Genomic DNA, 26,974 nt, shown 5'->3' with positions numbered 1-26,974 from the left:
ATGATAAGATATCTTGAAGTGACATTTTTATTTGTAAATGTTTATAATGACATTCAAAATGCATTACATAAGTACTCTGAGAGGTACTTAAAGATTTAGATTAGAATAGAATTAGAATAATTTTTTAGACATATGCTCAGTGAAAATGTAAGGCACTATTGATAATTCAATGATATTGGTACCACCGAGAGCTGCTGTCCATCATAAAATAGTACTGAGGCTTCAATGTTTCTCTTAGTGCTTTGGTAATACTATACAAGGGTGGTCAATCAGTTCAATCTAATTACAATAATTTGTGGCCAAAATAGGACACAATCAATGCCGAAAAATAAATTTTGTACATGAGACTTTGGTAGAGTACCCTTCGTTATGAAATTTCTAGAACAATTAATTAAGTACCAATTCTAATATTGTCTGCTATTAATAAGAGAATCCTGAGATAATAAATTTTGAATAACTAATACAGATATTTACATTTCTTTAAATTCAAAATCAAGAAGAAGAAACAAATCTTTCTATTTATAATAAAGATTGGATTACTCCAAAGCCCTAGTGGACAGAACAGCTTTAAGACCATTATGTGAAGAAAATCACCCTTCACCATTACTATATGTTCTAGAAGGGAAGAAAATCAAACTATAAAACATTTAATTTAACCAATATTAGAGTGCATTGTTAAATAGACAAGATTTTATGTAATAATTGGCTCAGATTAGTTACAATGAATCAATATATTTGAAAATTATGTTATTCTATAATATAATTTTACAGAGTTAAAAAACCTACTCTACTAAACTAAAAAACTAATCTACTACTAAGGTACTCTCATATTTTAGACACTATTACATATATTTCTACTATGTATTCCACAGTTAGAAACATAGGAACCTCCTGTAGTGAAGAGTACCAAATCAAATACAATACCTTAAAAATTAAGATAAAACTTAGACACAGATAATTTTACAAATTAAACCTTAGTCCAATGTTCTAAGTCTAAAAAGTTCAGTATTTAGACAATGAGAAATTATCAAATGAATAAATGTGAAATTTTGATATTTTAAATTGTATAAAAACAACCGCTTATCAATTTCCAAGTTAGCATAGAAACATTTTAGTCTTAATTAAGTCTTAATTTCAAGTCTTAATTTCCGAATCTCAAATGATTTTATTTCTTTCTCTTGGTACTTTGTTCTTATTGACTAACATCAAACTAAATTTCAGAAACAAAGTGATTGAAAACTTTCAATTGACTGTCTTCATGTGTTTTTTAAGCTATTTATTTACTCAGATATATGTAAACAGTTGGGAGGACAAATTCTTACAATAATAAATGTAAAAAAAACACCTGTCCTAATTACCATATCTGTAGTATCACAACCTATCAACCAACAGAAATTTGTAGATATTGTTTGCTTTCAAAGGCAGAACTATTATTTATTTCAATTACATTCTTTCATTTCAATTGGATCAAATTCTTTATGGTCAGTTTTAGGACCTTATGAAGGTGGACTAACACACAGCTCACTTGATATTAAGTGGCCTCTGGAGCCCATAGACATCAAAAACATAAACACCATTAACCACTTTGGGACATGAGTTCTAAATTGCAATTATCTATACTGGACCTATTGCTGATATAAATCTTAGGTAAACTTATTGAACTGGTTTCTTTACAATTTTACCAAATTGGTACATTTTTGCATCATGACATAGTTTTGAAAGTGAACTTAGTAAAAAGATTTCATTGTTTTATTGCAAAAAAAAAACTACCAACTCGTAATTACTTTATTATGGCCCATCAGAACGTTATCTAAATTTCATTTATCAATGTTAGTTTTGTACGTTGATAAGAAAAACCAACAGGCAAAGGTATGTCATTATGCCAAGAATAAGGTTGTTTGATAAATAATTCATTACCGAGTGGACCTGAGTGTTACGGTGCAAACCGATAATCAGCATGGCTCTCACAGAGTAAAAACACAATAACACAATACACGAACGAATTATTTCACACACAAAATTCACGTTGTTCACTTGGGACTCGTATCAATAATGACAACTTTTTTAATTGTAAAAACACTTATCACACGATATCTGAATTAAGTTGATAATTCAGTATTAACCGCACATACTCAAATAACACCGCAAATGAAATCTAGCTTACGAAATACGTCAACAACACCATTTCAATTAACGCGTATACAGATATAAAAACCTATTTCAAAAGGTAAGAGATATCAGTAGCAAGCAGTACATTTAAAACATAAATGCGTGAAGCTATTTTACGTTTTTCTAAGCCACATAACTCATTATCAGCATAGATTTTGAACGCACAACCAATTTTGCGCGAGTCCGTCGAAAACTGACAAAAAGTGACAAATGACAACTAAAAAGACAGACAATCTAAATCTTTTTATTATTGCCAGCCAACGGTGAAATAAAAAGGCAACTGTCAGACTAAAGAGATGACAGCGACAGTTCAGTGATGCTAAGCACTATTATAAAATTTCCGAGCTTCGGAATAAATCGCTGGATTCATGAAGAGTTTTCCTTCTCACGAGCGCCAGTTTGTTACCAACACAGAAATAGAAAATGAAACGGAAGTCTTAAGCCTTCGTCAAACAGAACGCGTACTTAGCGCGCGTCAGAGCGCTAAGTACTAAACTAACGCTAAACTAACGCCGCGCTATGACGCCGAGATGTAATGTACTACTGTGGTAACGTACCGTCAAACAGAGCGCCAGCGCTATAGCGCTTAGAGCGCTGGCGCTCTGTGTGACGGTATGTTACCACAGTAGTACATTACATCTCGGCGTCATAGCGTAGCGCTCTGACGCGCGCTAATTACGCGTTCTGTTTGACGAAGGCTTTATGAAACAAATCAATTCGTGGAAACACCAATTCTTTCTTGCGCTAAACTATTATCATAAAAAAACGAGATGAGACTATTCCATAGATCTGTAGTATCAGCTTAAAATAATACCACTCTATCTATTCCTGTAATTGTTGTAAACACTGACTTAGGGACTCACCGAAGAAGGAACAGTATTGTTCTTAGAATGCTATACGAGCCTACAGCGATGGCCACCTCTTATTTAGTGGCATACTCTATGAACCTGTGGATAGGTAATAACATCCTACCTATTTCCGTGGATATTTCTGACAATATAATTAAGGCAACGATTTCATGTCTTAAGTTAGGTTAATGGCAGTCACATTGTGATTGAAAACTTATTATAATTCAATTTATAGGAAAGCGTGATGTTGAAATTGCTCTTTAAATGCTATAAATTTTTTGAACAATAAATATCCACAGTAATAATTATACGTAAGTTGTACAATACCGCTTGATAATAATATACTACTTCACCAAATTTGCGCGTACTGCTGTGTTTACTTCTCTCTTACTGTGACTACTCGCAGGACGTTTAAGCAAGACTGAGCTTATGAATAATAAAAAATGTTGAAGACCAACTTTAAATGTGAAGATTTTTTTCAAACAAATATAACATCAATCCACAAATGACCACATACGATTCACAATCCAAAAAATCGATAAAAATGAAAAAGGTGAACAAAGAACCACCTTCTTTCTTAAGCCAATTAAAATGAAAAATCATTCAAAATCAAATCATAATGTAATCTAACTTTTGTGGTAAACTACGTAAGCTGCCATGTGTCTTCAAGTCTATTGTTCTTCTTTCTTCTTTTAAGTGACAAGGTACATAATATCACATCTGAATTTGATTTTTATATGTGAGTTATGAGATCTAAACGTATTGTTAAACACCACAAGGTTTATGGTGGGTTCTTGGTTTTCAATTCTTTGTATTTGAAAATCACATAATACATTTTCATTTTATCAATCCAGTCCTACAACTCCTTTCAGTAATTGCCTAAAGTAAGTTTGTAGTATAATACTTGCAACACCGATATCTGACAGATCCTCCGCCTACTCCGCCACTTGTCAATAAGACTAAGTAACTAAAGACCCTTGTCACACTGTGGATTCCGCTTTAATATTTGATAAATCATTTGGATTAAATAGCTCCTTTAAAATATTTAGAAAGCAAATGATACCAAAAACTTGTTTCAACTTTCTATCTGGACAAATTCTTCTCAGTTATCTTTGTTATATTTTCATATCAGAAGTCCTATGCATATGCTCATAATAGTCTGAACTGACCCATTCACGCAATACTAGTACATACTATCTATCTATCTGTTATCTTTCAGTCCATAGACGTCATAAAAGTTAACTCTGTGTATGGAGTTGGATCAGTCTCCCTACGTTTGCCGGTACATTATTCGCCAAATTACATTTATTTGAGCTGTTCTCATCCCGGCTTTGCTTAGGAACTACAATGTGGCTACATTGATATTCTAATACGTTTCCAGGCTTCATAACCATAATTATTTGCGACATCTATTAATGTTAATATCATTAACGTGATACATAAGCATTCCGGGAGGTATAGCAAACGAAACCACTGACACACGTTAGTAACTTTAAAAAGATTTTTGCAGCTAAGCAAGGTATCTATTAGGTAGGTTATCAAGGTATTAAGTTTCTAGGATTATTTTTGGGTTGTTACTTTAAAAAAAAATACAGATAAAGTTGTCTGGTGTTACTACTGCTAAATTATATTGCAAGTACGTAGAACATAGACAATTTATAAGACAGTCTTGAACACCTTTTTTTTTTGCTTTAAAGATTTTGTCAAAGTAAACCAATCACGCCGTAATTGACATTAAAGAGAACCAAATTCAATGATACTAGTACATTAAAAAATAATTTTTTGTATCGTTTTTCATTTTCATTCTTTTATTTAAGCATTACATGTGGGGAAAAAACTTTTAAAGTTTGTTGGTTCCGATAAACCGGTACCCTGAAATTAAATGTACTCTAGATAAATAAACCAGTCAACTAAATGAATGTCATTAAAAAATTAATCACAACAATTAAAAGTAAAAAGTGCACTATTCGACAGTATTTATTGCTGTTATTTCTAATTTAACGATGTAATAATGCTTATTAAGCTGAATCATGGAAAATAAAACAAAATTTGTTTTTGAAAATGTTTTCAATATCGTAATAACATTTGAATGTTTTGGGTAAATTTATTTTACAGTTTCCACATGGTACGCGCGATAACAGGATTTGAATTTTAATTATAAGGAATCGTTAAACATTAACTAGTTACACATGCTTAACCCTTACCTGCAACGGCTGCAACAAAGTATTTTCTAAACGTCAAAAATGTAGAATGTTTTTCATGTTTAATTCTTTTTTTCTTCGTGAATTTGCATTAAATAGTAGTCAATGCATATTAGGGATTCAATGCAATATTAGGGATTCTTATTTCACTGCCACATACACTGGACGCATTTAAGTGTCAGAATTTTATTCTTCATATCAAATACACCACAGATCGAGAGATATTCTAAAAACGTATCGTTAGATTCGCGATTTTGGAAGCCTTTACAGAATTGAAACACGCACGCAATTTTTATAACCTCCTACACATATCGGTGCATTAATAAGAGATAAGAATTATAAATTTTACCTATACTAATAATAATACCTACAACTCACAATTTACAACAGCACAAAATTATTTAACATACAATATACAATAAATAGCAACTTAAAAGAGAAAGAATCACATTGGTTCGAGTTTCACCATTATTATTATTTATGCCATTGAGCATAGCACGTTAAGTCAGTCTTTAAATTTTGTTGGGTAGTAATATGCTTCCGGGTTCGCTGAAGGGTCCGAGGCGGGATTTTACGTCTACTGCCCTAACCGCGAAATAATAGCTGTAGCCTGCCGTGAACTGCGTGAGAGTGCACGCCATGGGCAGAGGCAGAGCCTTCACGTCGCCAATTTTTTTCCACAAGGCGGTGCTAGGCGGCGCCGACGTCTCTTGGTAAGCGTACAGTTGATAGCTGGCTATTTCTTCGTAACTATCTTCCTGGTATCCATTGATTTTCCAGGATATCACTATACCGTTTTCTACTTTGGAAAGTTTCAAATCGGGTGCGGGCGGGAGCGCTTTCCAGTTAGGTGGATGGTACTGCTTCATAATCTCGGGCATGGGTGCCGGGTGCCTGTGCACTTGATTAGGTTTGTTCGTTTTAATTTGATTTTGAGCCCTCCCAATATTAGGTGCCGCGGTTCTAGGTCTTTGCATACCTAAAGGAACAATAAAAAAATTAATTTATATTTTAAAATACATTGATTCATTAATAATTTTAAATGTTTTGAGGGTATACTGACCGGGCGGGTGTGGTTTAATCAGAACAGCTTGAGTACTCCTCGCTTGACCGTTCGGACCACTAATGGGAATGAACACTTTCCGATGGCTATTGGCTATCCCCTGACCAAAATGTGATCTTTGCGGGCCCATGAGAGTTTGCGGTGAAACAAGGCGTACAGGCGGTTGTGGATTACGAGCGACAACCTTATTGGGTGGCTCGTCATCAGTCAGGTCTACCGTTACGGACGTATCTTTAGATAGTGTTCGTTTTTCGGTGATTTTCTGGGCGGAAGTATTGCTGCGTAAACCGTTCATAGGACTAACGGCGGCTTTACTGGAACTCGGGGGACTAGTTGGTTTAGGATTGTTCTTAGCTGTATTGTTGCTCGCCGGTATCAACCTTGGAACTGGAATATTTTCGTTATTCGTTGGAGCTTTTGCTGAAGCTTGACTCCTTTGAGGACTTTGATTATTCTGATTCCTTGTTTTTATTATGCTCAATGGTGGAACTGCGCTGGGTGCTTGCGGTACTTTTTTTCGCAACATGAGCGATGATTTATCTGTCATCAACACTTGCATTCCCACGGATCTTGTAATTTTCAATGGAGTTATTGGTTTTGAGTTGCTGAAGGTCTTCTTTTGTTCTTCTTGGATAGACTTTAGGACGACCTGGAGATCTCTGTTTTGCTTTGCAAGCATTTTAGTCTTCTTCTCATAGTCATCCAGACTTTGTGCTAATGTTTTCAGATTAGATTGCGTGTCTGCGAGATTAATTCTATCAACGACACTTTCCACTATTTTTAAAATACAAAATTCCTCGAGTTCCTCTCTAGTCATGCTGGCCAAAGTTTTCTTGGATGTTTTCAGGAAATCTGTGGGTACTAAAGGTTTATCTGTGATTTTTTCTAGTTTTGTTTCATCGGGACCTTTGAATAGCTTTTCGGGACTTTTAACTTTGAGGGTTTCGTCTGGTTTGGAATGTTCGGAATCTGGAAACAAAATAGAAATGCAACTTTTAGTGGTAAAATATACGTTATTGTAACAATAAATTTTAATAGCATTGCAGTTGTAAGAGTCTAGAGACCAAAATTGAATATTATTGTTATTTCTATGCTCGATATTAAAATTAGGTTAATAAATAGATTTGATTACTGACCATCGCCTTTTGTGACTTTGTTGCACGACAACTCAATTGACTCCATAAAATTTGATTTCTGCTCTCCGTTTTCAACGGTAACTTCTACAGTTATTTCTTTTGTTCCATCAGCTGTTGTGTCAGATTTGTTTGTCAACATTTCCCTGTTTGCTTCTTTGGTATCTTCTATAACCATTATATCATCATCATCTTCTATATTAATACAATGTTTTTCTACAGGTTTCTCATTGATTACTACTTCAGGTGTATTTTTTGTATTGGCTAATTCATCTTCTTCATCTGAGAGTATATCTAGCGTATTCGAGAGTCTGCAAACCTTTTTTACCGGCTCTTTTTGTATTTGAGTTAAAGCTTCAGATTTATCTGCTGTTTGACTGTTGGTTGTGCTATCCGTAACTTCATCTAGATCCACAATATGTACATTTGAAATCGAAGTTTCTGGAGGTTTCAGTGCTGGTGAAATGTCGACTTCCATTGCCTGATTTGGGGAGTTGAAGCTGTTTGCGTTTTGTGATACGATGGGAATCTCTACAGGTTGTATTTCAGTTTCACTGCAAAAGACTGCATCACTCGACTGTGTTTCTTTACATAATTCGTTTTGAAGATCAACAGTATCTATAGCGTTTTTTTCATCTTTATCTACATCGATTACCTCTAAAGTTATATTTTCTTCTTCTTCCATCTTTTCGCGCTTCTCAATGGTGTTTTCATTATCAGAATCGCTGCATACCTTATCGGGGTTTTTTTTGCTGGTATCTTCTTTGTTGTCTATTCCGTCACAAGAATCGGTAGTATTTTGAGCCGTTGATTCTGATTTGTCTTTTGCATCGTCTTGAACAATAACAACAGTATCTGCACTGTTTATTACAATATTAGTGGAATCATGATCGACTACTTCCATAGTTAATACCTCATCTTTCTTGATAGGTACAGCATTTTCGCTATATTCATTAATACTTTGAATATGATCAGAAACAGATTTATTAAGTTCTATATTCGACCCTTTGTGTACCTTTTCGGGATTTTCTTGTTGCTGACACTCATCTTTGTCATCTATTCGTTCAACAGGATTGGGAGCATTTTGAGATATTTTTATATCTTCTGCAGAGATTTTAGGACCGATCGAAAATTCACTACTAACTTTGATTTCGGGATTCTTGTTTAATAAAATAATACCGTCCGAATTGCATTTATGTGTTTCAGCTGAATCTTTGTCGTTTTTTTGTTCAATTTCTTGGGCTTGATCCGATTCCAGCAACAGATCACTAGTATGATTACCTTTTGATACTTCAGTGTCATTTTCTGTCAGTTTCTCGTCTAAATCTGAATTTTCTAATTCATCGTGAGGTACTATGCAATTTGTATTTGCATTCGCATCAATTGTATCCGGTATACTCGCTTTACCATTAACAACAGCGCAATTATCTTCAAAAATATTTTCTTTATTACCTTGATGGCTCTTGTTGGTCTTGAGATCTTCAATAAATGTATTCGATGACAATTTTGTATCAAGTATATCTTCAAGCGCTGACATGTCTGCCTTTATATCTGGAGTCGATTGACATTCAACGACTAATTGCATTGTTTTTCATTTCTTTAGTATTTATATTAAAAAATCGACGAACCACTGGAACAGAAAAATATACATTTTAAAGACAATTTTAAGCGTAAGTTAAAAGCAATATCCTCCATTTTGTTATTGTCGTTTTTCTCACGTGGACCAGTTTCCAAAGTCCATAATTACTAAAACATGAAGCTGCCTCTTAGCTTAAGGTAGTCTTAATTGGTTGGAAATATTGGAAACACCGTCAGTAAAAACAGAACTCCCCAGATGCTATCTTCAAATCACGCGTTAATGACATTCAAACTGTTTCTATGAAATAAATAAAAAAAGAACCTGGACGACAACTGCAAATCATTTCTCAGATGACCTATTTTGGGTCAGAAGGGAATCGCCAGACTTCCGCCAACGCGTGGGGGGGGCAGTAGGCGGGGCTTGTCAGAGTTGATCTGACTAAAACCCCGTATCTTAACCGAGGCAAGCGGGGAGCAAAGTGACGCGCTCAGCGCAGAGCTCATCTGTCCCCGCCACCCTACTCCCACGGGTCGCCAGCGGCCATTGGCGTAGCGACTATTCTGTATCATTTCAAATTGATTTCATAAAATGACTTCGAAGACTTGTAAAAAATGTGTCAGTAAAACAATCATGAATGAATTTTAGCTTCTAGATGGAAAAAATGTTGAGCCAATAATGTAGCTTTACGTTGACATTAATCGTAAAAATACTCTAGATCATATTGCTAAATGTTAGTGCGATTGTTATCATGGCTACGCTCAGGTCACTGTCCTCGTCGATTACGGCGAAGAGTTCGGCGAGTAAACTAACCCACAGACAGAACCTACTAAACTTCTCGCCGGATCTTCTCAGTGGGTCACGATTGCGATCCGGTGGTAGATTCTGCGAAGCTCTGCTCTTACTAGGGCTAGTATTAAAATAACGGCTACGTTCACTGTGAGTGACAATTCTAAAATGAAAAATGAGGAAATAACTGCAAAAGAGATCTATATTTTTAGACCTCACGAATATCTGCTTTTCTTATATAATACTTTATTATTTGATCGTTACTTTTTTTTTAATTGGCATTTATCGAATTTCTTTTTAGTTGGCAGTAAAAATCAAAATACTCAATATTTTAAAACGAGAGCTCACAAAACTGAACCATTAGAAATTTGCATGTACACCAACAGCGTAATTTTTTACACTAACTCCTTTTCAAAACTGGAGATCATTTTATGAACGCAAAATTCCTTTGCGCACGGTTTTGTAATTAGCATGTGCATTCTTAGAGCGCTGTAAAACCATGTTTTGATTTATACTATTAGAAACAGGCGTTTACCATGACTGAAACGTTTACTTTTTTTTTCCAAGTTTGGCTTTTTAGGGTTCCGTAAAGAAATTGTAAAAAACTGATTGTTTACAGATTTATACCAATAGTTTGTCAAAGTTCTATTATTTGTATTCTATCGACATTCCATGTAAATTCTGAAGGTTTAAGGATCGGAGCTGGTACTCACTCTACTGCAAAAAGTATTGCAGTGTTCGAGAATGTTTCCGTTTCGAAACAGAAATAAACACCGTCAATAATTGCGCATCTAATAATCTAGAGAAACAGGATGGTAGAACAATGTATTGTTCACCAGGCTGCTTTTCTGCCTAGCTAATGGCCTGTAGGGTCAAATTGGGTTTAATACTGAAGTGCATGCCAACAAGTTGGAATGGTACACCTGAATCAATCTAGTTTATTAGTGTTTAGGGTAGTGAAAAGGCTGATGAAGTACTAAAAGGGCTGTTGCAGTGTTGTATAAGACAATAACGATCTTTAAGGGTTAAAGAACCTGATTTTTCTGCCCGGCCTTTTAGACTGTAACGGCAATAAGATAGGAACCGAATGTCAGATAACGTTAATCCATACGTATAAAATAACTTGTCCAAAATTATTGACAACCAAGCCAGACTGCTGAAACCTTTTTTAATGCATAGAGAGAGAGGCTTAACGAAATCACGGCCTACGTCATGTTGAGTGGTTACCAAAGCCGGTAGAGATCATAAGGTACGTTCCGTCGACCATCTTCAGAAATATGTGGTCAAAATATTAATTTTATCGTATAACGGTTTTCCCAACTAGAACGTATAGCGGTTTCGGGGTAGAGATTGGTATAAAAACGCATGTAGTTTAGCTAAAATCTCAACAGATGGCAGTAAAACGATTCTAGCACAGTGAATACTTCAAATGGGATTTACTATTTTTTTGCTTTGGTATTTTTGACGATCGCACATCTAAATATTCATGGGAAATGAAAAATAATAAAGGTGAAATGAAACGTTACAATTTTTGTTTATCATATTAATGATATTTCAAGATAAGCATTTACAGGATATTCTCAAAGTTGTAAATAGCTGATTATTTAGTGTTAGCTATCTTTAGGAGTCTATAGAGAAGTGGAACTACACACGCAAACAATGTTTTTTGCCTTGTGCCAAACGACTACTTGACGGTTTTCTTTTGGTGGATTGACGATGATCTCATAGATCAAATGGTTTTTGGTAAACATCAGACTGTAACGATGGCTGGCAGAGTCCTGGCTACAACTCAGGCTTTGCGAATGTCTATGAGTGACGATCATCAGTTATCAATAAGTGTGCGGTAAGTATCTACAATCGAGGGCAATCAGAAAATCACAGTGATTGCCGCCACCCACCTCGAGACAAAACGTTAAATTTTCAATAGTATCGTGCCCTATAGCACTAAATCGGCAAGAAAAAGATTGTCAATAAAAATAGACAAGATGACTTTAAGGCCATGGACGCCTCAAAATCTTGTCTGTAAGCAAAAAATTAAAAGTTCACATCGATTACCAATAGATGGCGCTGTACCGGTTCCGCTATTGTCACCTTACGTAATATGCAATTTTAGCACCGAAAATGATACTTTTTGAATTTTATAGGGATTGAAGGATTTGGTAATAGATCATGATGTATACGAAAATATTGAATTTATACTGTTGTCAATGATTTGAGGTCTCAATTGCTAAATGCCTGTGGGAATAATAGGTGACATTCAATCTACTTCGTATCGATTATTTTTTAACTGCTGTAAGAATATTCCGTGGTTCCGACTTTGAGATAAGTACCAATTTTTTCATTTGTGTACTTAATGATACGACTAAAAATGACATAAGAGACTTGTACTTCTCAAAATGCCCGAGTTATTCATATTGCGGTATCTATAGGCTTCAATATTCACTTTATTAGCTGAACTACAAGCCCACCCAAACTTTAAAAAAAAATTCGAAAAGTAAAATTTTACTCGGCATTTACGCGAAATAACACGTTATCACACATTCAACTCTATGAGCGAATAAATAAAATTGAAATAAGTCCCTAGTCACGAAATGAGAAATCAACAAAATGGCCGCCATTCTGTTCGCTTCATAACATATCTGGATACAACTACAACGTCGTGAGCTGAACTCGATAAACTCGACTGCAGCTATCTCTTTCCAACTACATGCTGATAAAATAAAGTCGACCAAGATAGCGCAATAAACCTTCCGTTGTCAAAAAAGTGAAGGGAAAATCAGAAAGAGTGGCATTTTTAGGCAGTGTAAAGGCAATGTGGGTTGGTTGACAAGCATTTTTTTTTATATCGTCTATTGAGAAGTACGACCTTGGCACTGCCGTTAGACCACACAAATTACTAAGTTTAATGATGGAGGTAATTTGATTTGTTAAAAATTTGTTGACAAATAAGATGTTTGATAGAAGAACAAAAAATGCAAATAAAAAGGGTACGTAAAGTTAAAGATTTACAAAAAATAAGAGTGTCGCTCGATGGCCGTTTAAGGGTTCGGTAGTTGAAAGCAAAGTCGCGAATTTTAATCAAATAATTATGTGACCTTCATTTATTACGAGATTATCTTTCTAACGCATCTTTTTTATTTTCACGCGATGGAAATGTTTTTTTTTCAAACACGTAATTTATTTAAAAAATAATTAAACAATCTCTATTGTTTTATAGTGTCCGTATTCAACCTCAATTTTCAAAATAATAGACTTCTCTTTGATTAGTGACGTGTGACATCTGTCAGTACAGCGTGTCAAGCGAATATAGGTTTAATGAACTAGTGTGAAGAATTAAGGTTGAACATAGCGTAAAACAAGTCAACAACCCACATAACCTAAAAATATTTACAAGAAAAAATAAAAATAATGCTTTGAAATGTAACGTCTTCAACCGGTTTAAAATACTCAATTAACGAATACTGTTAAAACGGTTAGTATCACTAACTACATTCAAACAATTTATTAAAAAAAACTACCTACTTGCAAACAAAAATAGATAATAATAATAATTATAAAACAGTAAAATTTGAGACGGTATCTACATTTCAGTAAAATATAATACCAAAATAATATCAATAAACATTGTTCAATGTTTGCAACACCTACCTATTAACAAATTGAAGTGCAGAAGAAGAAGAGAAGAGAAGACTGATAACGAACGGCGAAACGACTGCTCATAAGCACGGTCGAAATGGTACTGGCAGAGAGAAAGAGATAGAAGAAAGAAAACGGTAGACCCGAAGTACTCCGACAGAGTTAACGAATGGCAACCGAACAAAACACACAGACTACTCGCGGATACAGAGAGTTGAAAAAATACGAAACCCAAATAGCAAGAGAGCGCGTTAGATTACAAGGCGTGCGCGAGCGAAAGCGACAGGAATAAACGTGTACATTTTATTGAATCCGATTCTCTGTCGTTCACGTTACTCTGTGTACAAGTAGTTTAGGGAGGTCACGTTGTGACGTCATTGAGTGTCGTTCTCTTGTTAGAATACGAACTTCTACTCTACTTCTGCCTTATTCACGATGCAGCAAATTGTCAAACAGTTGCGTCGTGTCGGCGCCGTAAGAATAATCAACATGATTAGTTAATTATGCTAGTACCTATTTTAATATTTGTCTGCTTGAGAGATTCAAACATAATTTAACCAGAGCATTTAGGTAGTATAATAAAAATTTTCTTATACAATTAATCTTATTTAACTTGCATAATTACTTATTATATTATACATATTTTTACGTCAATGGTTTTGGTTATTACTTTCTTCGACTTTCTTTATTTAAAGCTGCAAGTATGAGCATTCTCATCTAGAACGAACTGAATCCATCAATAGATCTTAAATTGTCCGAATACCCTTACATTACGAAAGAGAAGTTTAAACAAGCAGCTCATACATACCTACATAAAGCCAATGGCAAAACTATACAGTGCGCTAAATGGGAACATGCGACGTTGCCGCTCCGTACAACGTGTCGGCTCGATGCCGAAAGCGCACGACTTTTCCCGAACGGAATTCATCGAGCGTCTACGTAAGAAATCCACTTCACTACACACTTCACTACCTATAAAAATATCAAAATATGCTATATTAAGCAGAACCTAGAAGATCCCGCTTATTTTAGTTGCTTTTTTGAGAGCACAGTCATGTTATGAATATTAAGAACTTAGTAATGACGGCGATGATGACGCGATCGATGGTGAATGGGACTTATCATCCTGCACCTAATCTGGTCACATCATTATTGAATTAGAAAGAATGACCGATTATTCGGCAGTGAGTTGTTCTAATACTACATTATAAGACGCCCGAATGTTGGATTTGAAGTCCCCAAATGGACGTAGAAATTAAAAAAAACGACTGAAAACCCTTGAATAATCCACACGTCCCGATAAATCGGAAAAAATCCTGGAGTTTTGGAGGGTAAATAGAATTATTAATTTTTTTTTAATAATAGTTAAAAAAATGAAAATTATCCAATTGACTACTGCTGACGTATGAATTTGTAATATTAAAATTTTAGTTTTCATTAATTACATTTCATTTCACTTCTTATTAGTTCTGTTATAGATATTGTAGGGCATACTAAGATAAAGTTATCTAGAACACTAAAGGCATGTGACAGCCGCTGATTTTGACAGAATAAGTTGTTTAATGATACATATGTGACAGAAGCATAAAAAAGAATGGGTACATAATATGTTTAATATTTCTGAGCCAAATTAAGTTTATCGTCAAACGCGTCAAAAATAAACGAGTTGCGTCGTCCTTGGTCACGATGGACACGATCAGATGCTTGATCCTTTTTATTTCATAACTATAACTGTTCTCTGTAACTAACTCCTAACATCAACGTAGAGCCTGGGCTGCACTGCAGAGCAGAGGAATACGTAATAAATGAGAAAGCTGATTAATGCGCATTACATTGCCTCTTTGAAGCAATTTTTAGGCAAGGCCTAATTAATACACGTCTAATGACTGGAATGGTAGGCCTTTCTTGGTTTTAGGAATAACAACAACCAAATTTAATCCTCTTATCTTGGCCGCCGCTATTTATATATCTGACCTAGGCGACAGGGCAATGCAAATCCGCAGTCGCCCGAAACATGTCTTGTCGGATCTTCCGGATCCACCTTAAGCACCGGTCACCGTCCACATCGACGAGCGAACTAACCCATAGACACAGCTCACTGAGTTTCTCGCCAGATCTTCTCAGTGGGTCGCAATTCCGATACGGTTGAAGATTCTGCGAAGCATTGATCTTACTACGGCTAGTGTTATTCTCTGAGGTTGAACCTGTGAACTCACCTACCCATCCGCGTGAACCTAGAATTAAGCTACCACCAGCTAGCTAGCAGTAGGAACAAAAGTGGAAAATAAATCTATAAAACTTACTATAATCCTACATCATTTGTTTTAAAAAAAATACTAATTATTAGTTAATTATAGTTCAGAATATTCATTAGGATTAAGGATGGCTCTTAGTTGTTTTAAGTCTTACGAAAAATAATAGTAATTAATAAGTTTTGATGAAATGCAGATATAAAATTTACTGGTATAACTGCTGTGTTATGATAGTTATAGTGCGCGTAGCAGCTCGCTGGAGTAGGTTGGTGTACCGTTCTGCCTTTTCTGCCATGAAAAACTCGAGCGGTCTGGCTTGAAGAATGTCATAGACGTTATATGGGAAACCAAAATAAATGCATAGGTAGGTATTAAAAATTTGATCTGAATTACAAAGGTGCACAGCATTTAATTTGTGCGCGTATGTAACTTCAAACCAAATGGTCCGTGTTTTGGGATATCGTATGGGAATATCGATTAAAAAAATGTTATTGGCAAAATAGTTATCATAAAACCAAGAGAAATAATATGGCATATTTAGAAATCTCCATATTAGGAAAACAGACCTGAAGGAACTGCAATCACATAATGCGCTGCTCCGAATGTTTTTAAAAAACAAAATGTACACACTATTAATTCCATAACCTAAAAAAATATAAGAGAGACGAATATGTAAAAAGTTAACGAATGCGAAAGAGAGATAAAACCAATATTCTGGTGTAGCCATGATCTTGACAAATTCATGCAAAACGGTTCTAAAAACTGGTTCATACGAGTAATAATAGCATTATTGAAAGACATCTAAATGCTATTAATAAGCTTTTTTCTAAATTCAATATTAAAGATTTTCATATTACCGTAATCATTTCTTAAATACCTAAATACTAACCATAAGAAGTATAAAGCGAAAGCCTACAATGGAGTATTAATAAATAAATAAATGGATGTAGTAATAAGGAAAAAGAAAAAAATCTTCCCCTATTTTTGTATGTAACTAGTTGACCCGGCAGACTTCGTAGTGCCTCAATCGATAAATAAAAGACCTAAACTTTTGTATAAAATAAACTTAAAACAAACAAAAGGAATCCGTCCGACGGGGGGCACATCAAAGGAAAAACAAAAGTGTTATTTTTATTTAATTCCGAGCATTTTCATATTTATCTACCTTTTAAACCATCTCTGGACTTCCACAAATAATTCAAGACCAAAATTAGCCAAATCGGTCCAGCCATTCTCGAGTTTTAGCGAGACCAACAAACAGCAATTCATTTTTATATATATAGATAGATAGATAGAAGATAGATAGATAGATTGAAGTTGCATAGAATACGCGAATAATGTCTGTTTATAACAAGTATGCCAAACGCATGCTTTCAATGTGATTGAATTGCTCTTTTTTATCTTACTATTCTTAGACAGAAGATTATCAGTCCAGAATATGGAACTGCTGCCATTTAAAAGGAGCTTACCAATAAGCCTTTAAATGTGATGTCAAGTAACAGTTGCGTGTTTTTTTTGTTACCTACTTTTAATGAAACGATAATTAGTATAAGTAGGTACATACTTTAGGTTTACGCGAAGTATGGCAAAGTATAGCTAGTCGCTTGGCACGCGGCAACGGCGCACGCTTATTGAAACGCGACGTTGCCACACCGTTACGGCATCTAGCTATAGTACAAAGAGTACCAGTTCATGTTTTATCTTTGTGTGCGTGCTGGCAAATTGATAGCGCTGCCACTTGCCAGACTAGTACATTGTTTATAACACCTAGTACTCTAGCAGTAAAATTGAACTTAACTGATTACGAATAGTTACGCTAGGTGTTGGTCGGGAATGCAAGTTAGTCCATGACGATGTATTCTTCAAAGAACGCCTACAATAGAAAGACTTGTTAAGAAACTTACCGATCATCAAAATGATGGAGGTCCACCAAGAGTACCAGAAAATTAACTTTTAAATGTAACTGATATAGACAAAGAACAAGTTATTTATTTGAAATCTAGTATCTAGCAAGCACGGGTAATCGTGTACGCGCTGCCGCTTCTAAAGGGAGTGTCCGCCATTTTGTTAACAAGATTTGCTGTTTACGCATCGCGAGAATGAAAAGGACAGCACTATATACTTTTCAACATGTTCTATTGCTTTTTGTCGACTAAGGTCGGCTTAGATTAGTAAAAAGGTAATGCTACGAAGTGAAATGAATGAATCAGGGATTAATATAGCATTTTAAAATGACTTGATTTTGACATTTTTCTCTCTAAATCTAAAAAAAAAGAAAATACGTTTTTAGGTTACTTAACAGGAACTGTGACAGATGCCGGAAGTAGGGTTTTTATTTAGTTACATTTCAAAAATAAATTTATTAACAAACAATTAAAATATTACATATACTTCCTGAATTTAATTTTTTTCAAAATGTACTGAATTTTAATTTTTTTTCAATAAATTTCACTTCAGTACAGTACCTGGTCTTATTCATAGTCTGGTGTTTAAGTTTGGGTTTATGAAACACATTCGGCCTGTTTCTGGCGCGCAACAGAAGGCACTCGGTGACGCGTATCAACTTTCTTTTGACTTGATTTTTACTCAATAATTATTTGTAAGTTGACGCCTATTTGGTCATTTTTAATAGTAGTGCAAGAGAGAGAAAGGGATATATAAACATGTTATGTCGGAACGGATAATTAATTTGCAATCGGGCTAAAATCGGCCTTCACTCACACTACATCGTATCAAAACGTGAATACATGAAATTTCATTGTGCATATCAAAAAATATTGATGCTGAATTTCTCCATGCCATCATTATCCACAGCTTGAAGTTATTTGTATCTGAGCGTTTTCTCTAGTGGTTTAAATTATTAGCATTATAAGCTTCAATCGATGAAAAAACTGAAATTGGGCTGACCGTGAGGATTATAAGATTTACACTATGAATATGACAACCAAATTTTTAACTTATTTCAAGATAATACTGAATAGGTAACTAACAATAACAATTATTTTATTCTACTCACCTATGACTATAAAATCTACTATTGTAATTTGTAGCCTGGACCCGATTTTGACAAAGCAACATTATTTAAATTGAACATTGAACTGTAATTAATATTCCAAATTAATTTGTTGAAGGCAAAATTTTAAGGAAATGCATCATGTTGATTTGTCAGCGACACCTTTTGGGAGACGAAAATTTAAATTAAACTGTTTTCGAACGAAGAAATTTAAAGATTTTTATTTTTATTTTTGTGTTTCGAAATTCAAAAGCTTCTCAATAGATGGCACTGTTCACGGAAAACAACATCATCACTCCCTGTTTATAATAAAATAATGGTCAAAGACCTTCGATCAATAATACTACAAAGACAAAGCCGAAACAAAGTAGCAAGTGGAGTTTTTAAGTGTAAAAAAGAGTTTCTTTGGCCAATTTTTTCACTCTTTTAATTATTCAATTTTGATTAGCATTGTATTCATACTCTCAGAAATTACGGCTTAGACCTTGTTTTTCTTGGGTTCTTTCAAACTTGATGATTGTACAGCTGTAAAGTGGCCTGTAATAATAATTAATATAGATGGAAATAGGTAGATGTGCAGTTTAAAGAATTTTTTACCTCATACAGTTACAAAACGTATGATTTTCGAAATGTTTTTCATAGTCTAAATACAGATTATGCAAAATATACTGTTTATATTTTTAATAACATATAGGTCACCAGTGCAATCAGAGAGACAATAAAGTTCAATAAACTGAACCTAGTAGTAGTAGTAGCCTTTTATGGCTTATGTCTCCTATTCATAATTTTCATAATCATTAATCGTAATTGTATGTAACTCAAGTTACTCAAGTGCCTTCAACAAAACATAGATTATACACTAATATTTATCGAGTAATATCACGTTAAAATCAAACTTCAAAGCAGAGGATGAACATCTAATGTTGTTATTTCGAATGTTTTGAAGTTTTTTTACAAATCCAACGAATGTTTTTGCTTTACTAACATATATCATTAGCATCTATAAAGTACAAGCATGTATTTGAATGTGTTGATGATTCTACCGCGTGTTGCGGTTAGTAAATACGTGCACCCTATAACCACATTTTTAATACATTTTGGTGTTCGATACAATTTATTAATTACTTTCAGCAACAAAATATTTTGAAGTGTAGGTCAATAAGTGGTTCGCGATGTTGCTATCAAAACTTGGAAAGTAAATACTCGGAAAGTCAAAAAGTGAAAATACTAAATGTAATTAATGATGATTCTCAAACATTGTCAAGGTATTTGTTAAATAAGTTAAGTCAATCTTTGAAAACATTTATAATCAAAATTCTAATATAGACCTAATACAAAGAAGACAGGAAAATAAAATTATGAGTGATGTCATTTAAAAGTAAATAAATCAAATAATTTGAAATGAATAATTTTCCAAATTCCATCTGAACTGCTTTTGGGACTGAGTTCAGTGAAACTTAGCTTTTAATTGTCTTTTTTAAATAATTATTTAAATTTTAGGTTTGATATAGCAAAGTCAAGATTAAAAAAGTTTAAACAATGGAAAACTAGCAATGGTCAAGTGAAGACCCTATCTGATTTACCTTTAATAGAAGGTTTCAATGACAAGACAGCTAAGAAACTCTGTGACAGTATATTAAATGGACCCACTGAAGAAGTTGAACAAATATCAAATAAAATAAAAGGTCAAATATTACATCCAAATTTGAAAGAAAGTACTATTAAAGTGAGTAGCTATGTTATTCTAATGAAATGTTGGATTGTTTTCTATGTATGACTTGTAATTAAAGTGACTATTTAGAACAATAATATATAGTGGTGGTGTGTGGTATTGTCTCTCGCAAATCCTCTCTCACAGTCTATGTTTTTTTTTTACAACAAATAGGTTAGTGTTAGAAATTATGCAAATTATAATTTTTGGGTGTAATTTTTTTGTTAAACAATCATATTCCTTCATCTTGGAAGTAATTTGCACATTTGTGTATTCATAAAATTTACCGTTGACAGATAATTCCTCACTAAAGACACCTTGAAATTACACTTTTTCTAATTGTCAGTAGGAGAGCTCATATAAATTACAACCCAACTTCTTCAGAAAGTCTGCCCCCTACTTTGGGTCTTTGGGCAGCTTCATCTTGGTTTTTTTGGCAATATGCTCTATGTCTAATGGGAAAATTAAGATAAAATATTAAAGTCTTAATGCATGCCTTTTTGTAGCAGAGAAAGTGTGTTATCATCACCTACCTGTGATGGTGTAAAATACTCTTCATAATTAGGTAGACTCATATGTGTGTTTTGAATCAGTTATTTGTAAACAAACATTTCTAAGTTATAATAACATTGACTTTCAGGACTGTAAAACAGTATTGACAGTATATATATCTGTTAATTCAGTTTGTTGGACACTTATAAACAAAAATGATTATGAAGTTGTGGAGTGGCAGTATTATGGTATTGATTACCCCGAAGGAAAGAAGATTCAGATCACAGATATATTTGATATTGTAAGTACAATTAAGTATGTATTTAGATTAGCTATTAATTAAAAAGTGTAGTGTGCAATAAAAAGGTAATTAAGTAATAAAATTAAACTGATAATTTAAGTATAAAAAAAAATATTTTGATAAATTGTTGATACACTTCTGAACAATTTTAATTAGTAAGACCTTTTTTCTTACATACAAAATTGGTGGTACAATTTATAAAAAACCCTTTTTTTTTATAGGGTTACATTAGTTTTACATGTTGTAATTAATATTTAAAGTGAGTATGTAGCTGCTTAGATATATTGTGTAAATAATGAGGGTAAACTTTTAAGCATGAAAAATCACCTCACTGCTGGGATGTAGGGCTCGAATCAAATCCTTTCATTTACATCGGTCTCGGGCAGCCTGTTCTAGCTTCTCCCACGTCATGCCCAAGACACCCAGCTCCTGCTCCGCAGAGCGACGCCAAGTTAACTGTACAATCACTAGTTTTAATGTATAATTGATACTTTTAATGTAAAATAGATGGCACCATTTCTACATTCTTGGTAAATTTTTTTACTTGCCGTAGTAGGCAGGCAAGCACACGGCCTACCTGACGGTGAGTGGTTATCGTGGCTCATGGACATTACGTATCTCAGGGGTACAGCCAAGCCGCTCCTTATCTAGTATGGGATTTTAGATTTAAGACAACTGTGTTCCTGCAAAAAAAAAGACTAAATTAATACAGTAAAGAAGTCGTCGTGGCCTAAAGGATAAGACGCACGCTGCATTCGTATCTTGCGATGCACCGGTGTGAGAATCCCGCCGGCAGGTACCAATTTTTCTAATGAAATGCTTACCTAACAAATGTTCACGATTGAGTTTCACGCGTGAAGGAATATCATCATGTAATAAAAATTAACCCGCAAAATTATAATTTCCATAATTACTAGTGGTAGCAAGCCTTGTGAATCCTCACGGGTAGATACGACCGCCTTACCTATTTTTGCCGTGAAGCAATAATGCGTTTCGGTTTGAAGGGTGGGGCCGCCGTTGTATTATACTAATATATTAGAACTCATGTCTCAAGGCAGGTAGCGGCATTGCAGATGTCTATGGGCTCCGGTAACCACTTCGCACCAGGTGTGAGCTCATCCACCTATCGAAGCAATAAAAAAAAATTAAAATAAAATACAAACATTGTTTTCAGGCATGGCGTATAACGCAGCGGTTACCGGTCGCTGACATTTATGTGATGAAAGCTGAAGCTACCACTTTGCGAGCGGCCGGTAGCGATCCGAACAATCCTAAAGTATTGGCTGTAAATCTTCAGAAAGCTCAAATGGTCTCTATGATTGTTGCATTGATTAACGCACGAGGACACAGGTTGGTTTTAGTTAGGCTATGTGCCGTTAGATGGTGCTGTTATAAAATATTTGACGATTGAGTTTGTCCTACCTAATTTATTAGGTATATATACAATTAAATTGCTCATTAATTTGCTATCGTATACTATTAAAGTGCTTCTGTTTTTTTCTTCAGAAGTGACGATGACGATGGTAAATTGAAACAGATTGTTTACTTTTTGAGGCCCACATTACCCTACAGGTAAGCTATCTACAAATTTTAGACTATTTGAGGATCAGTTTGCTTAGTTCGAGTTTTTAACTTCCCTTCGTTTGCCGCTAGGGGTGCTGTTCGAATTCCATACTACTTTGAGTTAACTTTTACGCGATCGAGAAGTTAAAAAACTCGCACTAAGCTCACTGGGCCCGGTTAATACGTATCTCTCCTTAAACAAAATACATAAGCTCTATAAAGATAATTTTAATTTCATCTAACGGCAATTTTACTCTTTGCAGTATTGTACCAATATTCACTGTAAAGAGTAAAATTGAAATGAATAATAAAATTTTTGAATTGCAATTATATTTTCACCAGTTTAATACAGTGGTGCCATCTTTTATCACTACAACACACCATTCTAGATTGGTAGTGCCATCTTTTGTCACTACTATTATACTATTTACGACAGTAGCGACAAAACTTGATTCGTTTTCATTACACTCACACACAGTCCATTGAGGTTCTCGCCGGATCTTCTCAGTGGGTCGCAATTCCAATCTAGATTCTGCGAAGCACTGCTCTTGTTAGAGCGTATCTAGTATAACCAATCGAGGTGACTAGAATAAGTAGGAAAAAATAAATCATCTTCAATCTAACTTTATTAGGTAAAAATATTTTTGGGTTATACGTGATCTATATGCTCGCGAAAATTAAAATTGCCAATGCCAAGAAGGGCTCTGGCATTGTACTCCTCCTCCCTGAGTCGCATTCCTCGTCTGAGGGTCGTGACCATCTCCCATTATCCTTCTCTGGATGATGTTTCGCCATCTTCCTATGTTCTCGGCGGTGTGTATGGCATCGTATACCGTATGTATCCAGAGTGGTGCGGATTTGATCGGATCAGCGCATTGGATTGCGGCCACGAAATCTATCCCACATTTTACTATCACGAGATAATACCCTCAAGAACAGGTCATGTACAGTCAGGATATATGTATTTAAACTGACTGTTGTTACGGTTTCACAGGCTACACGGTACTTTAGTTGGAAACGAAAGAGTGTCGACTGATCAAACCGTCGAAATGTTACTTCAGGAGAGCAGTGGTAAATCAAAAGGCAACAAACACGTCTACGTGCCGGAGGAAGTGAAAAACATGTTCAGGACACAGAACGAACTACAGAAGGACATGTTGGGACATTGTCTGTTACTTAGTTTGACTTTTATGGATTTGTGTGTTTACAAGAACAAGGAGCGCATCACGAAATTAATTAAGAGGACTTCTTGATGTGCCTCTTACTAGATTAGAGAATAAACTTTATTAATTGTAACGAGGCTTTTGATTTCTTTTTTTTATTGCTTAGATGGGTGGACGAGCTCACGGCTCACCTGGTGTTGTTAAGTGGTTATTGGAGCCCATTTACATCTAGAACGTAAATGCTGCCACCTACCTCGAGACATGAGTTCTAAGGTCTCAGTATAGCTGTAAAAGTGGTAAAAGCGCGCGTCAGACTCGAAATGCGACTGGAGTTTACTCTCACGCTATTATCATTGAATATACAAGGCAAACACATAATTCATGTGCTGCCATCTATTGTCATATTGCTGCTTTGCAAAGATTACTTAATTTAAATATATTTTTGATTAGATGGCGCTGTATTTATTATTTGATAAAACAATTTTTATGTTTAGAGGGTAGACGTAAGGAGCACCATTTCGTATAAGGGACAAGTTGAAAAAGTGTCCGTAATCAGCATGTTATTGTTGGAAAACTTACCCAAATAGCGCTAGTGTAGGAAATGGAAATGAGAGGAATATAGCAACGTTAAACAGAGTGAAGAATGCTGGGTTGAAAAGTTTCATATTTTTCGTGACTTGTGTACCGGTCACCGTCCTCGTCGAACCCGTCGCTTGCGACGAAGGGCTCGACGAGCGAATTAACCCATAGACACAGCCCACTGAGTTTCTCGCCGGATCTTCTCAGTGGGTCGCGTTTCCGATCCGGTGGAAGATTCTGCGAAGCACTGCTCTTGCTAGGGTCCTCTACCCGATGATATGTAGGCGAAGTAAAATGTCCCTTAGAAATAAGGTGACACTCTACAAAACTTGCATACGCCCCGTCATGACCTATGCAAGTGTAGTGTTCGCTCACGCGGCCCGCATACACTTAAAATCCTTCCAAATCATTCAATCCCGTTTTTGCAGGATAGCCGTCGGAGCCCCGTGGTTCGTCAGGAACGTCGACCTCCATGACGACCTGGACTTAGAGTCCATCAGTAAGTATCTACAGTCGGCGTCCATGCGCCACTTCGATAAAGCGGCACGACACGAGAACCCTCTCATCGTGGCCGCCGGTAACTACATTCCCGATCCTGCGGACAGAATGGAAAGCAGTCGACGTCGCCCAAAACACGTCATCTCGGATCCTCCCGATCCACTAACGGTGCTTCTAGGTACTTCAAGCACCGGTCACCGTTCTCGTCGAACCCGTCGCTTGCGACGAAGGGCTCGACGAGTAAATTAACTCTCAGACACAGCCCACTGAGTTTCTCGCCGGATCTTCTCAGTGGGTCGCGTTTCCGATCCGGTGGTAGATTCTGCGAAGCACGACTCTTGCTAGGGCTCGTGTTAGCAACGTCATCAAGTTTGAGCCCCGTGAGCTCACCTACAAAAGTTAGGGTTACGCTGATATAGCCTCTCAAGGCTCTCAGCTTAGGTAGGAAAAAAAAAAAAAAAAAAAGCTAGGGTCAGTGTTAGCAACTCTCCGGTTGAGCCCCGTGAGCTCACCTACAAACGTTAGGGTGAAGCTGAAATAGCCTATCAAGGCTATCAGCATAGGTAGGCAAAAAAAAACTTGTGTAGTTATATATATGCAATATTTAAAATCTCAACTTTTATTTATTTATTACTATTTACGTAAGAAGTGTTTCTTTTCTTCTTAATTTAATATCCTACTTTAATAGTTAATGGCGTTTTTTTTGGAATCATTCCACTTGCTACAATGGCGCCGCCTTACTTGCCTCCCTTTTAGCGGACACTTGTTAATACACTGAGACGGTCCTCACTTTATACTCAGCTTCTATACTATCCATTCAAATATGAAACAAGCAAGCTTTAAATGAAATCTATTCCCAAGGAAATCACAAGGAAAAATATTACAATTAATTTAATATTTACTTTTATACTTTACGTTTTGAATTAATCGCATATCTTTTACTGTAGATAGAACGCTTTTAATTACTTGTAAAATTTTAGTCGAACCAGTTCTCTTTAAGAAGCGTAAAGTTTTTTTTAATTACTTGGGTGGGTGGATTAGCTCACGGCCCACCTGTTGCTTAACGGTTACTGGACGCCATAGACATCTACAACGTAAATGCCGCCACCCACCTTGATACATGAGTTCTAAGATCTCACTTTTAACAGTACAACGGCTGCCCCGCCCTTCAAACGCATTACTGCTTTACGGCAGAAATAGGCAGGGTAGTGGTACCTACCCGTGCGGACTCACAAGACTTTCAACCACCAGTAGGTACAAAGCTCTTTGTGCGTCTGCTGCGGCCCATAACAAAAGAACCTAGCCATTGATGATAGGTGGCTAAGAGATTGATTGTCTTTCGCATGTTTATTGCCAAAAAGGGCGGATTTTCATGAACGTGAACTAAATGACAGCTGTCATTAAGATTTTAATAAGCATAGCATCAGTTAATCGCCCAATTGTTCCAATTGCCCAATCGCCATAATATATTAAGTATAATGATTATGATCGTGATTGTGGTCTGCGGAACAGCAAAAATTAGTTAAACCTATTTTTTTAATAGATACATCATTTCTGAAAGTATAAACTCGCACTCGATTTACGATAATCATATATATATATATATTTTATTTTTTTATTGCTTAGAAGTGTGGACGAGCTCACCTGGTGTTAAGTGGTTACCGGAGCCCATAGACATCTACAACGTAAATGCGTTACCCATCTTGAGATATTAGAACTTATATCTCAAGAGGTCTCAGTATAGTTACAGCGGTTGCTGGATGTTATTTCTTCACCGTGGAAGTCAATCGTGAACATTTGTCAAGTACGTATTTCATTAGAAAAATTGGTACCCGCTTGCGGGATTCGAACACGGTTGTATCGCTAGATACGAATGCACCGGACATCTTATCATTTAGGCCACGACGACTTCGAAATTTTAGTATTTTAGTTGAAATTTTAAATGCAATGTTATGGTTTTTTAATAATTATTTTAAAATGCCTTAGG

The 26,974-nt window shown here is 35.4% G+C and overlaps 3 protein-coding genes across 6 annotated transcripts in view; 1 reads left to right on the top strand and 2 right to left on the bottom strand.

Moving 5' to 3' along the window:
- LOC114242252 (uncharacterized) overlaps nucleotides 1-2,487 on the bottom strand; it is a 137,149-nt gene extending 134,662 nt beyond the window's left edge. Inside the window, exon 1 of the mRNA XM_028173349.2 lies at nucleotides 1,918-2,487. The gene's annotated coding sequence lies outside the window, so the exon portion shown is untranslated. The remainder of the gene's footprint in view (nucleotides 1-1,917) is intronic.
- Nucleotides 2,488-5,065: 2,578 nt separating this feature from the next.
- Nucleotides 5,066-17,729, bottom strand: wde (Fibronectin-III type domain-containing protein windei). Of its 2 annotated transcripts, none has more exons than XM_028173278.2 (4): nucleotides 17,572-17,729; nucleotides 7,418-9,044; nucleotides 6,282-7,250; nucleotides 5,066-6,197 (listed from the first exon to the last, which is right to left on the bottom strand). In XM_028173278.2, exons 2-4 carry the CDS (start codon nucleotides 8,997-8,999, stop codon nucleotides 5,731-5,733), a joined length of 3,018 nt encoding a protein of 1,005 aa, XP_028029079.2. In that variant the 5' UTR covers nucleotides 9,000-9,044; nucleotides 17,572-17,729; the 3' UTR covers nucleotides 5,066-5,730. The 2 variants fall into 2 exon arrangements, with proteins under 2 accessions (XP_028029079.2, XP_028029078.2); XM_028173277.2 differs by lacking the exon at nucleotides 17,572-17,729 and adding an exon at nucleotides 13,428-13,523.
- A 1,806-nt stretch (nucleotides 17,730-19,535) lies between these two features.
- Nucleotides 19,536-24,043, top strand: LOC114242218 (uncharacterized). 3 transcript variants are annotated; one of them, XM_028173298.2, is made up of 7 exons: nucleotides 19,536-19,734; nucleotides 19,812-19,945; nucleotides 20,181-20,406; nucleotides 21,032-21,184; nucleotides 22,359-22,534; nucleotides 22,691-22,756; nucleotides 23,742-24,043. In XM_028173298.2, the coding sequence occupies exons 1-7, from the start codon at nucleotides 19,696-19,698 to the stop codon at nucleotides 23,998-24,000; spliced, it is 1,053 nt and encodes a 350-aa protein (XP_028029099.2). In that variant the 5' UTR covers nucleotides 19,536-19,695; the 3' UTR covers nucleotides 24,001-24,043. The 3 variants fall into 3 exon arrangements, with proteins under 3 accessions (XP_028029099.2, XP_028029098.2, XP_028029100.2); XM_028173297.2 differs by having other exon boundaries at nucleotides 19,812-19,960; XM_028173299.2 differs by having other exon boundaries at nucleotides 19,572-19,913.
- The last annotated feature ends 2,931 nt before the right edge of the window (nucleotides 24,044-26,974 follow it).

This window comes from Bombyx mandarina, chromosome 11 (genome assembly GCF_030267445.1).
Source record: "Bombyx mandarina strain Sakado chromosome 11, ASM3026744v2".
NCBI classification, from domain to species: Eukaryota; Metazoa; Arthropoda; class Insecta; order Lepidoptera; family Bombycidae; genus Bombyx; species Bombyx mandarina.
This window is presented reverse-complemented; position numbering and strand designations above follow the sequence as displayed.

Bases quoted from the DNA above. Each gene is read 5' to 3' on its own strand.
- LOC114242218 (XM_028173297.2), top strand. From the start codon at position 19,696: ATGTATTTGAATGTGTTGATGATTCTACCGCGTGTTGCG. The intron at 21,185-22,358 runs GTAAGTACAATT...CATTGTTTTCAG, and splicing joins TCACAGATATATTTGATATT to GCATGGCGTATAACGCAGCG. The intron at 22,757-23,741 runs GTAAGCTATCTA...ACGGTTTCACAG, and splicing joins AGGCCCACATTACCCTACAG to GCTACACGGTACTTTAGTTG.
- wde (XM_028173278.2), bottom strand. From the start codon at position 8,999: ATGCAATTAGTCGTTGAATGTCAATCGACTCCAGATATAAAGGCAGAC. The intron at 7,251-7,417 runs GTCAGTAATCAA...TTTTGTTTCCAG, and splicing joins CAAAGTCACAAAAGGCGATG to ATTCCGAACATTCCAAACCA. The intron at 6,198-6,281 runs GTCAGTATACCC...TTGTTCCTTTAG, and splicing joins GATTAAACCACACCCGCCCG to GTATGCAAAGACCTAGAACC.